General features: G+C 37.7%; 1 protein-coding gene across 1 annotated transcript; it reads right to left on the reverse strand.

Annotated features, from left to right (window-relative positions):
• Positions 1-8,688: 8,688 nt before the first annotated feature.
• LOC121429604 (mid1-interacting protein 1A-like) lies at positions 8,689-12,096 on the reverse strand. Its single transcript, XM_041626718.1, has one exon. The coding sequence runs from the start codon at positions 11,626-11,628 to the stop codon at positions 11,062-11,064; it is 567 nt and encodes a 188-aa protein (XP_041482652.1). The 5' UTR covers positions 11,629-12,096; the 3' UTR covers positions 8,689-11,061.
• Between the last annotated feature and the right edge of the window lie 2,662 nt (positions 12,097-14,758).

Below are 14,758 nucleotides of genomic sequence, written 5' to 3' on the forward strand. Positions count from 1 at the left end.
AGATTTAAATCTTTTAGCTTTGTATCAACCCACAATAAGGATTAATATTGGAATTGTGCACTATTGACAGCCGAATGGCCGTACGCTGCGAGAGGGGGGCAGTTTCCCCTTTTAATTTTGAAAACATAATTTTTCCATAGTATTTTTCACAAAATTCACCAAAAAATATGTATATAATCCTTTAATTTCACTTTACAAAATTCAAAAGCACCCCAATGATAAGCTCGGTCGCATTGCTCTCTCGCTTTCAGTGGCGTAGCTAGGATTTTTTCCCGGGGGGGCACTGGGGGGTCCTTGCTTTTTCAGGGGGGGGGGGCACCGGCCATTTTTCCGGTGTGTGTGTATGTGTCACAAGGGCGGATCCGACTTTCGCCAATAGGGGACGGGGCCCGAAATTATCTTCACCTATATTTTCCCCGATCAGTCACTTCTTACTTTTATTCTTATAAAACAACATAAACATGAAATAATCTCATAGGCCTTATGAAAAATTGCGAGCGCGAAGAGCGAGCGATTTTTTTTTTACTTTCATGTATTTTTTTTCGAAAGTTTAATTTTCTGGACAATGTTATGTGTGATCCTGAACAAGATTCATTTGTAACTAGATGGCTACTGCCAACGCCAATATATTTCAATAATACGAGCGCGAAGCGCGAGCAATTTTTTTTGACATTCGGACCTAAAAAAAATGGTCATTCTAATTTTTGTATTAATAAATGGGATAGGTATGTAACTAAACAATTGATGCGAGGGCAAAGCGCGAGAGGAAGAAAATTGAGATTTTAGACCTAAAATTATCATTAATAATGCGATCGTGAATCATGAGCAGACAGTTATTGATATTCTGATGTGAAACTGGATAATTTAAGTACATTTTAAATAAAGAACATGCAGGCTATCGCGCATGTTTTAGATTTAGACCTAGAATCAATCTAAGCATTCTGAATAAATTTGTTTAATGGAACATTATGGAATACACGTAGACAATATGAACTTGGCAAATTAAACAATATGACCACGCAGCGTGAGCTTAAAATGCTGATATGTAGACCATAAAACGGACATTTTACAGACCACTTAAATTTGTAAATGAAAAAAATAATGAAAGCTCGATGTATATAGTAACATGAAAGATTTGTTTTTTTAATTGCAAGTCTTCCTCCTTATTTTCCTCTTCTTTTTTTTCTTCTGTCTTCTTCTTTTCCTTTTTTTTTCTTCTCTCTCCTTTTTCTTTCTTTTTTTTTTTGCTCTGCCAATTTTTTCTGGGGGGGGGGCACCTGAGGGGGGCACACCAAATCTCAGAGGGGGCACGTGCCCCCCAGGCCCCCCCCCCCGTAGCTACGCCACTGCTCGCTTTTGATTTTTTTTAAGTTCATGCGCGTTCTGCATGCCCACCCCCCCCCCCAGCAAATAAAAACTCTGCGTATGCGGCCATGCAGCCGATCCATGGATTTTCAAGTTTTGGTCATGGTGTCATAATACTTCGAAAAAACTATGTACCCAGAATGAAATGGCATCATGATCCCTTCTCCTATTTTTTAAAACAACTTTAATAAGAGAACGTTTTGTTTCTTTTTTTTAAATGCAAAATTGCTGTTTGAATCCAGAAGCATAAAATTGTATTTTTTAATTCTTGGTGATAGACGGTCCCGCTTTATGCTGCAAGCAATATTAGTGATTATCAAAAATAAATAAGGGAAATTTAAAACCGAAATATAAAATAGAACGATTATAATCCAAGCTATTTCGATTTAGAATTTATCCAAGGGCGGCAACGGGGGGGGGGGGGGGCAGGTGTGATAACAGCCCCGGCTATGATTTTTCAAGTATCGAATAAGAGGAGGTAAAAAAGGCACACAAAAAAGGAGAAAAGGGAAAACAAAAAGTTAATCATGATAAGAGGAAGAATTCTGATGGACCTTATATAGTTCAATCAAACATACAACGTGAGTTACGTGACTTTTGGGTCGTCTGACTTGCCCCATATGAAATAACGCCGCCCTTGAATATTCATTCACTAAACTTTTCATTTTCGGATGAATCCTGAATAAAATTTGATCTTGGATAGAATTGTAAATCCCAATCTTATTTTCGAATTCGAGTTTTAAATCTCACTGTTGGATTCGTGCCCAACCACATTTCGTTTTATATATTAACTGGGAGTCTATATCACAAGATTATCGCATTATTTCTATAAAAGATTGGTAACGAATTACGTAAAAAGTGGTAACGGAGATAATTCGTTTATCTCCTTGTATTTAACCAATCTCTGAGGCGAATCACGTAGTATCACGGTATCGCGGAAACTGTGTCAAAGATTGTGTTTGTTTATACGTCTTCTCTTTCTATCATGTTTATTTCTAACCAAAAATCATTATCTGTGCCTTCAACCAAACATAATTATTTGCCCCGGTTATTTGCTCTGGTGTTTGGATTTTGTTTGTAAGCTGCTGGCTTCTTCCATTGCGTGCTAGTTAGAAACAAAGGTCATATAGGTGGAGTATCTGTCAAAGCTATTATGTAAACAAAAAAAAATTGTTGTTGCTGTCGTTTTTAGACGCTCGTATGCATTTCAATTCAATTCGAATTCTTCCATTTTCACAAATATCAATTTTCAATATAATCCATCCAAAAACATTTATCATAAAAGAGTGGAAATATATATAACATTTGTTGATAGAAGAAGGCGTACTTCCCTAAAAGCTAAAGCTCGTGGCGGGATATTATATGCCTGTATTAAACACAATACAAAATAAATACAAAACGAGAAAGGAAGTAGGGTGGTTATAGGAAAGGGCAGGAAGTAAAACAGAAAGGCAGTGGAAGGGATCGATTTCAATGTGACTTGGAGATTGAAAATTATCAATACAAGGACATAATGCTTATTCTGTTTTATTATTAATGATCTGCTTTTAAATATGTTAAATATTAGTACGTGTGAATCGGAACTACGTCTCTAAGCGCTTTACAGCTATTACCCCATTCATCGGGTCCTGGCCCCCTGGCATGACCGCATACAATGTATACACTTTTTCCACTCCCTGTGGAGCATTCCTAAGAGAGTTTTATTGCTAGGCATACCACATAGACTTTCGCATCCTACCGGGTACCCATTTAACACCTTGGTGAAGAGTGGCAAATACTGTGGATTGATGCCTTGCCAAAGGACGCTATATAGGCCACGTTAGGATTCGGACACAAGGTGAGAGTCAGAACCGCTACATCATTGATGAAAAAATAATGGCACACCAACACATACAAAATTTATATAATAAAATCGTTTTTGACTAGAAAAAAAAGAAAGGGGAGATGGAACAGGTATATGCAGGAGTAGTGTAGTGAATCAACAAAATTTAGGGGGCCATGCATGATAATATGGGACGAAATCGACCCCCCAAAAAAAAATTCAAGAAAAACGAGAGAGCAAAAAACGTGACCTTTTTGATACATAATTTGTAATAGCGTATTTTGACATAATAATTCAGACAATGACATTTCCCCCGTTGTCCTTTCCCTTTCTTTCTTGTTCTTTTTTCTTTCTTCGTCTTGAAAATTGGAGGGAGGGGGGTCCATGGCCGCAAAAGCACCCCCATCTGACGCCAGTGTTGTCTAGATGGGAGAAATTATCATAAATTAAATGAAAAAAAGTTTCGATAAATATTGTGGCATCATCAAAGTGACAAATAGAGGGTCAGGTGACAGATATACAAGCTCCGAACACGAAGCTGGAGCGACGTCCCCGGGATATACCTTATATAACCCTTATCGATTTTCTCCTAATCAATTTTTACTTGACCGCCAAAATAAACTTGCTTAATAATGGCATGCAGAAGGCCATATAATAATAAGTCTAGACATTCAATGCAAGTATTATGCAACCATTGTTATGATGTAACCCATGAACTGGGGATGACATTGTTATGGCGCAGTCACATTTGCCCGACGGCGTCCGAACGGCGAGTCGAAAACAGTCCCTTTTATTCATTTTTGTTTAAACCACCTTTGTAGCTGGTTCAAAAAATGTCAAAGGACTGTTGTCGACTCGCCGGTCGGCCGCCGTAGGGGGAATGTGACTGTGCCATAATAATGTCATCCCAGTGCATGGGTTACATCATAACAATGGTTGCATAGTACTTTATGATTACTTGTAAATAGTTAAATGTTCGATTTGTTATTTTTTGTTTATACTTGGTCTGTGTTGACTCAATAAAACATAAATTAAAAAAAAAACATGGCTGAGGAATACTAACATTGACTGTCTAGGCCTATATTGTTGCATTCTGCATGCTATACATGTAGAGCAAGTTTGTTTGGTGATCAAGTAAAATATTATGATTAGGAGAAAATAGATAAGGGTGATGAGGTACTGTATATCACATGGGGTGTGTTCGGGGCTTGCAAGCATAATTATATGATAGGGAAACTTTTTTAAATATGATAATGCCTCCCATATGGACAGCAGTGGCCCCAGATGGGGGTACTTTTGGGGGCATGGACCCCCACCCCCTCCAATTTTCAAGACGAAGAAAATAGAAAGAGCAACGTGAGAAATAATTTTGGGAATATTATGTCAAAATCTATCACATTAAAACGTTGTATTATGAAGGTCAAAGTTTTTCGTCTCTCGTTTTGCTCACTCACAGATTTTTTTGAGTAAATTTTGTCCCATACATCGTGTATGCCCCCCCCTAAATTTTCACTACTCATGCACCCCTATATTCCCTCGCTTTTTCCATTAAAAAAAGTTTATTCTAGTTTGTATGTGTGGGAGAGTGTTTCTGTGTCTTTTTAATAAATAAAACGGAAGTATCATTCCCATGTATTAATAATGTGTTTAATCCCCAAGTCAAGTGGGAACCCCTTCCACTTCCTTTCTTCTTTACTTCCTGCATTTTCCTAACCCTGCATGTTTCCTTTCTCTTTTTGTATTTTTTTTTTCGTATTGTGTTTAATACAGGCATATAATATTCCGCCATGCACAAGCTTATGCTTTTAGGGAATTACATCTTCTTCTGTTAAAATACATCATATTTACACTCTGTTTTATGATAAATGATTTTGTATGGATTTTATTGAAAATTGATATTGTGATAAATGCAAACAGTAAATGCTTTTTTTACATCATAGGCAAATTACAGTGGCATAATTTGGTTCAATTCTTGGAAATAACCCCCCCCCAAAAAAAAAAACTGAGCATGGTTTGCATTGAATTGGCTCATACTGTTTTATCATCGCGCTACTATGGTACACACCAAACTGTGGTGTTAACCGGTGTACATAGAGGACCACACCAGTTATTTTACACCGGTGTTAATTTTGTGGTGTTAGTTTTACACCTATAGGTGTTATTACAACACCTATATGGTTGTTACATTTACACTCTTTGGTGTAATATGTTCAATCTCTAGGGTGTTATTTTAACACCTCAGGGTGTGGTCCTTTATTAACACCAATTGGTGTCAGTTTTAACACCACAGTTTTTTACAGTGTATGAAGTGTAAGAATGAAAAAAAAAATGGTACGCCTTATACCGTCTCAACAGAGTTCTGCTTTTTTCCAGGATATCGGGGTGGACTTGACCTTAATGAAATAACAAATTTGATAGAAATCACACAGATTCAGATCGCCTCCCGATTGGTCAGCTGAGCCTGCCGATGTCTGGCACGACGAGAGCAAGGTCAAGGGTCGCTATAATGACAACAGACATACGAAAACAGTCTCCCTGTATTCATTGCGTACCTCGAAACCGCAAGGCGGCTTTACGAATGCAGAAAATAGCCTGCAGATATAGACTAGTACGTCGGGGGCTCGTCGGAGGCTTGGCCCGATCAGCCAATCACAAAGCGGTATGAGGAACACGCGTCGCGAACGTGTCCCCAAATCGGAACCCAAACAAAACGTGTATAGTCAGGTGGTCGCATCCTACAAATGTTTTTTATGTTTTGACTTTTCCTTGAACTTGAACCATGCTTGCAGTTTGCTTGAACTGATCGGAGGAAATTTATTTACGTGCTTTTAGAGTGCACAAAATAGGCATATTGTTTAAGTCCTTAATTGTTTTTTCCATCTGAAAGTAAAACATGAAGTAAATAGGTCCGTAATCATCAAAATTTTCCTCAATCATTATTTTGGCATCTCGTCAGAAAGGATTAATGATGAATTGGAGAACATAATTCTATAACATCGGACCATCATTATCCCCTCAAATGTCACGGAAATGTTTGATTTGTTTATAATGAAATGAGCTTACAGCATGATTCATTATTAGACAGGCTTGCATCATTAATTTGGCATGCAGTCAGTAGGCCTACGTGAAAAATATTCTAGGGAAGTGAAATATCGGGCCTCCTGTCTGACGTGTATACTTGACTTTGAGCCAGGTCTACTGTTTTCCTTTAGCCTGAAATGAAACTGCACACCATGTTGATATGTAGTGCAAAATATCAACCCCATGATACAATAATTCTCATTAATCGTTGCGTCAACATCAAGTTATCACAATGCAATTTACACTATTGTAATAACGAGCTCAATTATGTGGGGGGGGGGAATTAGATATGATGCAACATTTCTGATAATTCTAGAAGCGATTGGGCCGACAATTCGATTTGTTTGTCTAATTTGTTTTTGCCTTGTCAGTTTTCTGTAGCTTTGTCGGTGTTTTTTTTATGGAAACGTGTAAAATCTATCATTAGTTAATGTATCAAAGGTTTCTCGTTATTGGGATAATTGGGCCCGTTCGTTGGTCTTCTCAGAAATGCTTATAGGAAGTAATGTAAAGATGTCAAAAAGCGAGTGAGTGGCAATAGTATAAAAGCTTGAGTCCACCCCCCCCCCCCGCGATCATTGTGGTGCAGTACTCAAGTTGGCGAGAGCATTGTTTGCAAAACCGACTCGATAGATTCCGAGAATTGCTGATCTCGTTTGTTTTTGTGAGTTTTCTTTTTTCTTTTTGACGTGCATTGTTCCTTCCCTCGGCTTCGTTAGAATCAAGAAATCCAAGTCCATTGTTCGGAAGGGTATTCTTAAAATTCCTAATCAATATCAACCGTACAAAACTTCCACGCTGGAAATTCGGAATCGAAACGAGTGGGCGTGCATGGGGGTGCGTCATCATTACGTAATCGTATAAGATTGATAGCACGGGGAAAGCGTGTTCGTACTAGTTTTGCACCCAGACCGGGTTTTGTTGGTGGAGTGTAATATTTTTGATAAATGAGAAAGTGCGAGAAGTCCATCTTGAATGTGTTGAAAACGTCCCTCCCATGCACCTTCGTATCAATATTATTTATGAATAAAAATTTTAGCCGACTGTATCTTTCCATTAGACTCGTCTCATTCGACGAAATCATAGTAATTTCTAACAGGAATATTGATATTAGAATAGAATTTTTGATTCAAATATCATAAATTGCTATAAAGATCCCCCGCAAATTATGCTGCCGCAAATATTCACTGCTGAATGATATGCGCCGTTTAAGCTAAAACAACAACAGAAATCACTGTTTTTGCCAATGTGACAAGAAAATAGTCAAATAGAACGATACCCAAGTCGTCTATAGTCTACAACTGTAGACCCACATCTGCACTGTGTGTATCACAGCTGATTCAAGGAGTCTACTTAGCAGACTAGGTCTACTGGAGCTGCAGATGTGAAATGGCTCGCTTCGCTCGCCCTTTCAAGCTGCAGATCCCACTTCACGAGCCATTCAGAGTCTGCATAGCAGACTAAGCCGTCTATGCACCCAGCTATCAATCTCTGTTTAAACAAGGAGTTACCTGGTTTAATTATTATCTTGTAATGTGTATTTAATCTTTCTGTCAGTAAAGGTATATGCCCTACTTTACTATATGACCCAAGGCTGAACATTTCTGACTCTTTTCTATTCGATTTGGCCCACCCCCATAACTTTTTTTTTCTCCTCTCTTTTTTCCAAGTACACTGGAAAATTACCCGTGTTCGTTCAAAATGTGACTACGTGTAATCGACGTATATCCAAACGGGTGAACATATACAAAAGGGGCAAAGAAAATAAAATACCAGATAAGAATCGAGACCATAATGGTGTTTCAAACTTTCAACCGTGCACAATGCCTTTGGTGATAAAAAGAAAAATAATTGTTAAATCACAGATACTCTAATTCTGGTTAAAAAGGTACAACTATAGGGCCTATATCAACACTCTACAACTCCAAAGGCCTGGTCACACCGCCCGAGCGTTGTTGGAGCGGTAGGGAGAGAGGATCGAATTTCGCTCACAAAATTCGAAATCGAAAATGGTGAACGGTAGCGAGAGCGGTGATTTTTTTTCTCTCCGCTCCACGACCGCTCCAACAACGCTCGGCGGTGTGACAAGGCCTTAAATGTCATACTCTGACATCAATATTAAGTCATTTAAGTGGATTAGTGTTTTGAAAAAAAATTATACAAAATAGATGTGATTCTAAAAGATCATTCCGAAATTGTTGCAGGCTTTCTATTTATGCCTATATACAGAAAAATCAAAATTGAATTTCCTTTATAATATACGTACGCCTATTTGTTTGATAAAAATCTATTATAATTTTGAGATGTTCCGTTTAGATTTCAATTTCAAATGACATTCAGATTGCATGTGTATAAATTGTGATAAAGAAAAAAAACAATATCCGTACACTACAGAATAAGAAAAATAAGATTTTCATTGATCAGATATAAAATACATTTTATTCATTATTCTCATTTTCTTTCGATTTGTTGCACTAAACATGCGTGTCAACGAGTTGCCATATGCACAAAATATATCAATTTCATGTCCTCAAAACTTCATTATACATTACATTTGATTTTCGAGGTCATAAATCATGAAATCATACAAAATTGGAACGAAAATGTTTGAAAAGAATCATGTACGTAAACATTTTGTACAGTCATTAGCAACCACATTTGCATAAAACTTGCATTCGGGTATGGTCACATTCAATTCCACATTTCCGAAATACAAAATGACATGCATGGCAATAATTTTTTTTCTGTAAACATGTAAATCTTAACTAGCAAGACCCTGCATTCCTAATTGTTGGTGTTTACAAAAGTCATCAACATGGTGGCAATAACAAACATTTCAAAAATTAAAAATGTGTTAGAACAACTCTGTCACTGAACATAATTATAAACAATATACATTTTTGTGTCTCACGATGACAGCCACAAGTATATCGTAATAATAATGCAAGTATTCAAAGAACATTGATAATAATAATAATCATAAAAATGGTAATGAAAGTATAACTAGCATCATAATAATGGAAAACAATATTAATATCATTTTACCACATTGGGGCATATTTGCCTGGAAAATATATCAAAATACTTCCAGATGTAAAATCGATATTTCCTACCAAAAAGTCTTGCACCATGCTCAAAATGTGGATGGTTAGGAAAAGAAAAAAACAACTTAAGCTTCATAGTTGATTTCAGATTCGGACCCCAAACCCACTATATAAAAATCAAACCACTACACCTCTCACATAAACAATATACTGTACTGGATGTCTGTTTTTTATCACACACTGTCAGATGATAGGTAAAGACAGATACAGAGTAAGAGGTATAATTACACATCACATTAGAATGCTGAAGACATTAAAATGACAACTTATCATATGTGATAATTAATCCACATAACATCATCAAGGGACTTCGCAGGATGTATGGCAAGAACCAAAATTATGTCAACCACGACTCCTTGAATATTACATGTACAAGCATAGGCGAAGATAATGATGCAATCAAAGAGACGTATTAGGTTATACATGTACATCTCCATGGATGCAATTTCTTGTATCGCACATACTTTTTAGTACTGAATTTGGAAGACAACTTTACTGTGCTCAAATTCATATTCTATCGCCATTGCACCAACAAACCCCACATATTTGGGATATTATGTTCGTTTCTGGTGGGAACAAAAGCAATCCGGTCAATTACAGAAATAAACACGCTTTTGTCCCAGTTCGTCCCTCCCTCATCATCATATTTCATGGGAGCGAGATACTCGGCATGTAGCATCGCTTTGGAAACTCCCCTGGATTTTATGATAATCAACTGCGCTTGCGCAACAATAAGATCGATGGATATGCATGTCGGCTGCTAGACGTCAAGTGCATGTACAATGTATAGAAACATTGTTCGCAAATGAGTCAATAGACGTAAACAAGCCAGACACGCACTTAGCGCGTGGTGCTCATGAATGGTCGAGTATTGCATAATTATTTGAGGCTTCCAGAAAATGGGATTTCCATTGCAACGGCAAACAATCGGGAGATTAAAGACCTTAAATAATTGACAGAATACTTGGTTAGTTTAAAATTAGATTGACTTCAAGTCATGTACTTCAAATCACCAGAAACGAAAGGGCCTACAAAACTCGGAGCACAAACACAAAAAGTGATACTAAATCAGTTTGGTATTTCATATAACAGAAATTGCACTTTTACACAGACGTGCGTTACTTTGGTAGTTAGGATAATAACCCATCATGCTAAGAGTTGGTTAAGAATTTCAATTGTATTATCTCAAAACAACTGACTTAAAATATAAATCACGTCGACCTACTTTTTACAAAGGTGCAAAGGAAGTCGAATTTTGTCAAAAGAACATGAACAATAACCTACATACTTAAATCAATCAAAACGTTCAACGTTTTCTTAAACGCAATATTGACAAATTGTAAAATCTTGGGACAGTGAAAATAAGGCCGGGCCCTACATCATTCTGATACAAATTCTATAAATAAGATACAGTTTTAGAAATACACTACATCAATCATTAGTTCTTATGCAATCAGTGAAACAGATCTACTGTCACGGCTCTTCTGTTCTTTCGCAAAATTGTCACAAATCGTCTTTCTCGACAAATTATCAATGAAGTGGAGAATACATCTTCACAGGGCACTTTATGTTGTTAATAAACTTGACAGATCCAATTCCTACAGTTTTCGATCAAGTTCCTTCAATTCAGAGAGAAGTCTTTGACAGTTCTGAGTTTTTTCTTTCGTCTTAGTTCAACTAAATCTAGGCCTAAACATGGAACGATTTTGGTTTCAGGCAGGACTGTTGATCTCCAGTTTCTTGTTGGTATATCGTCATCAGATTCTTGGAAACGTTCGTGAGATGGGAAAGGATGGAAAAGAGTCCACGAAGATGTTCCCGGAAGGCCCGGGCGGTCTGCGCTTGTAACCTCGCACTCTCCTCATCCACGGTTTCATCCTCGAGTTCGCTCAGCTCGCTCTCCTCCACGGGACCACGAGCCAGTTCCCTCTTCACCGCCTTCAACATCGAGTAGTACGTATGCAAGCTGACCTGGTCACTGGGGACTTGCGGCGACGAAGCGCTGGTCGACGTCGAAATCACCGACATCGTTGACGAGTCGTCGTTGTCCATGAGCATCGAATGGCAGTTGTCCATATTGATGTCCATCAGGCGACTTGGGATCAACACAGTTTCGTCCATCTCGTTGACGGAATCGATGAAGTTTTTCATGATACCCAAGATGGATTGCGAAGGGGGTGCCTTCTCGTTATCCACAGTCCGCTGCAGTTCCATCATCATGCTTTGGCAGAGTGAGGTAAATTCAATATCTGTCATAAATGAGCTTATCTGGAGAGCGAATGGAACTGCTCAGAGAGAAGTTCCAAGGCGAAATGGCTCCAAACAGGCGATTCCTCAGGTATAAATGGTGATTTCAAGGTAAGATAGAGTCTGGATAAACAGGATAAGTCGGAAGAAAAGCTTAAATTGAGTCTTTGAGAAGATAAAAGAAGATTTCTGATGACGATTTCAGACGAGTCCAACTCCAAGGCCCAGCTGATGCCGATGGAAATGGCATTGGCAAATGTTGCAGTTTTTAAACTCCGACGTTAATATTCGGTTTGTTTTTTTATTATCAGCAAAGCTATCTTCCGGATGAATTATTTAAGCTGGTATATTATGAATTCTTCCTCAATGACAATGTGCAATGTTAAAGTAGAAACAAACATGTGCACATTTTCAACACTGGAGATTCCAGACGTTCGGGATTCACTAGCCCTGCATAGCTAATGAATGAACTTGTTCATGGAACTGCCCCTTGTACGGAAATTAAATCCCTGCACGCATGCGCATCGTATGACGAAACGGGCGAGCCCCCAGATATGCAAATTAGCGACGATCACGCTATGTGGATGAATCACGATTGGGTGGACTCCATTGGATCTGTGTATTCTATCGACCCTTCCAAGATCTAGGTGAAGGGATCGTCTAAAAATGTTGTACGAGGTGAAATCGCTTTCTGTCCATTTTTTTCTCATAAAATTTGTATTTTCAACATTTATAACAATATGGAGATGTATAAATATAATAATGATATATTCCTAATCCTGTCAATATTTTGCTCTATCATTCTATGCTTTATATTAAGATATATATTTATTTGAACAAAAGAAATGAGCAAAATGTTGAGATAACCCTCGTCGTGGAGCTATCGTGATCGGACAAAGTTTGTTGAACTTGTTGTACGACTACGAAATGGAAGGGAGGGGGGGGGGGGGCACATGGGCCAGACGAGATGTACTGAAGGTAAAGAATGGGGGAGGAGGGGGGGGGGTCGTGTTGAGAATAAAGGTACATTGTATTATACATATGTAGGCCTATGACTAATTTTCAATACGATTATCAAAATGTTTAATTCACACAGAACATTTTATTGTGTCTTCAACCTTAGTCGTACACTATCATTTTTTTTAATCGGTAGAAAATTATTTTCTTTTAATGGCGTGTAAATAGAATAATATAATAATTAGGCCTATCTAACAAAAGTATCGCTTTTTCCCCGGAAAAGGGGCTGAGCTCTTGTATGGACATGACCAGGCCTGCTTGTACTATATGCCAACATGTTGATAGAAAGAAAAAAAGTTATTTTTTTAAGGATGATCGGGTGATTCAATGATTATATAGATATTTTTTGAATTATATATAATATCGAATATAATTTAATATAGTGTATATTAGATTAATCTATACCACGGGATCGCCGCCCATGGAACACAGAATTAAGCTTCAGTCTACTTTTTTTTTCTTTTCGTCAACATTTACTGAATACCGGGCTGAATATTGTCTATTTTTAAATAAATTCTACTATATTCCATATTATCATTTTACATTTAAATGTTTTTCTGAAGGAGTAAGAAAGAAGATGAGGAATAAGGAAAAACTATGCAGTAGCTTCATGGAAAACCCAGGGAAATACCTGGTCAAAAAAAAATATCGAAGAATTTTCGCAACACACCGTCACAACAAGGCATTTCTTTCTTTTTTTCGAGCTCCACATATGCACAACCAGCTGACTTACGAGGTCGACAAACTTTTCCAAAAGGTAAACATGGCATGAGGTGAGCACGAGGTCGCGCGCTGGCCGTCTAGCCAATCAGAACGCCTGATTTGAGACACCACCTCCAAAGCCGTACATGCATATTCATGAAGAAATCATCCAATCCATTCGCCCATAACGACCAAGCCCATTTTTATGACCAATCAAACGCCTGTAGTTCAGATCCCCTGGATGTTGTGGTTGTTCTTGAAATCAGCTGTTAACTTTTCTTTTGTCCAAATTTAGTAGTCTTATTTTTAGGCGCAGATGTATTTACAAATATAGAATTAGGCCGGTGTTGTTTTTTTTCTGCATCTGAAATGTTGGTTTCGGATTATTATTATTCCTTGTTTAGAAAATTATGATGGATGATAAGTTGAAAGAAATGGAACTGTTTTAAAGTTCCCTAAATAAAAATAAAACAAGTTTTCATTCACTCAATGTCAAATAGATACAGGATTTTATTTCTTTAAAGGGGAAAACATTCTGTCCCTAAACAAATGACAGGGGGTAAGGGAGAAAAGGTCATCACTCACAAAATAAGGACATTTAGTCTCTAGGAAAAAAACATAGTTTTTACGAGAAAAAAGAGAAAAAGAGAGGAAAAGTAATCACCCACATTGGGCATTCGGTCTCCAGAAAAAAGGAGAGAATTTTATATATTTTTTTGCTAACTCGCTTCGCTGGTTCGCGACTGTTATATACATTTGTTTTCAATCCCAAACGCCATGTCCTCATTTTTTTTACTCATTAGGCTACGGTATAAGGACTATGACATTTTGACAAGCTTTATATCGCCGCATAGGCCTAGACCATCTATACCGCTTCGATTGTATACAAGATACGTGGAGGTGCCGTGGCCGAGTGGTCTAAGGCGCCTGGCTATACATATAAAATCCGGGGTTCGATCCCCGGCCGCGGCACCTATGCCCGTGAGCAAAGTATTTAATGCTCTTTTATCCTGCCTTCAAATAAATGGAAATGCTATATGCATTATTGGTAACTTGGTGTCCACTTGTTTTTAAAAAAAAAATAAAAAAAAATAAAAAAAAATAGGCCTACTCATTTCCAGTCGTGTTTTGCTCTGAGAAACTCTGCCATATACTCAACACACAAATGTAATGACTGTAACTTCAGACCGTGGATTTAACACTATACAGTATCCTATATCCCAGACCTAAACCTAACTAAAGCTCTGCAGCCCTAACCCTATGACCCGTATTCTGAAGTCAGGTTTAACTCAGGGGCCCGTTGCATAAAACTTTTTACCTGAGAAAACTCAGATTGTTTTTACCTGAGTTTTTGCCCTGTGCTAGAGTCAATGGCGGAAATCAGACTAACCTTAGTTTTCAGTTTTTACCAGAGTTTTCT

This window comes from Lytechinus variegatus, chromosome 16 (assembly GCF_018143015.1).
Source record: "Lytechinus variegatus isolate NC3 chromosome 16, Lvar_3.0, whole genome shotgun sequence".
Lineage (NCBI taxonomy): Eukaryota > Metazoa > Echinodermata > Echinoidea > Temnopleuroida > Toxopneustidae > Lytechinus > Lytechinus variegatus.

Bases quoted from the DNA above. Each gene is read 5' to 3' on its own strand.
- LOC121429604 (XM_041626718.1), bottom strand. From the start codon at position 11,628: ATGACAGATATTGAATTTACCTCACTCTGCCAAAGCATGATGATGGAA.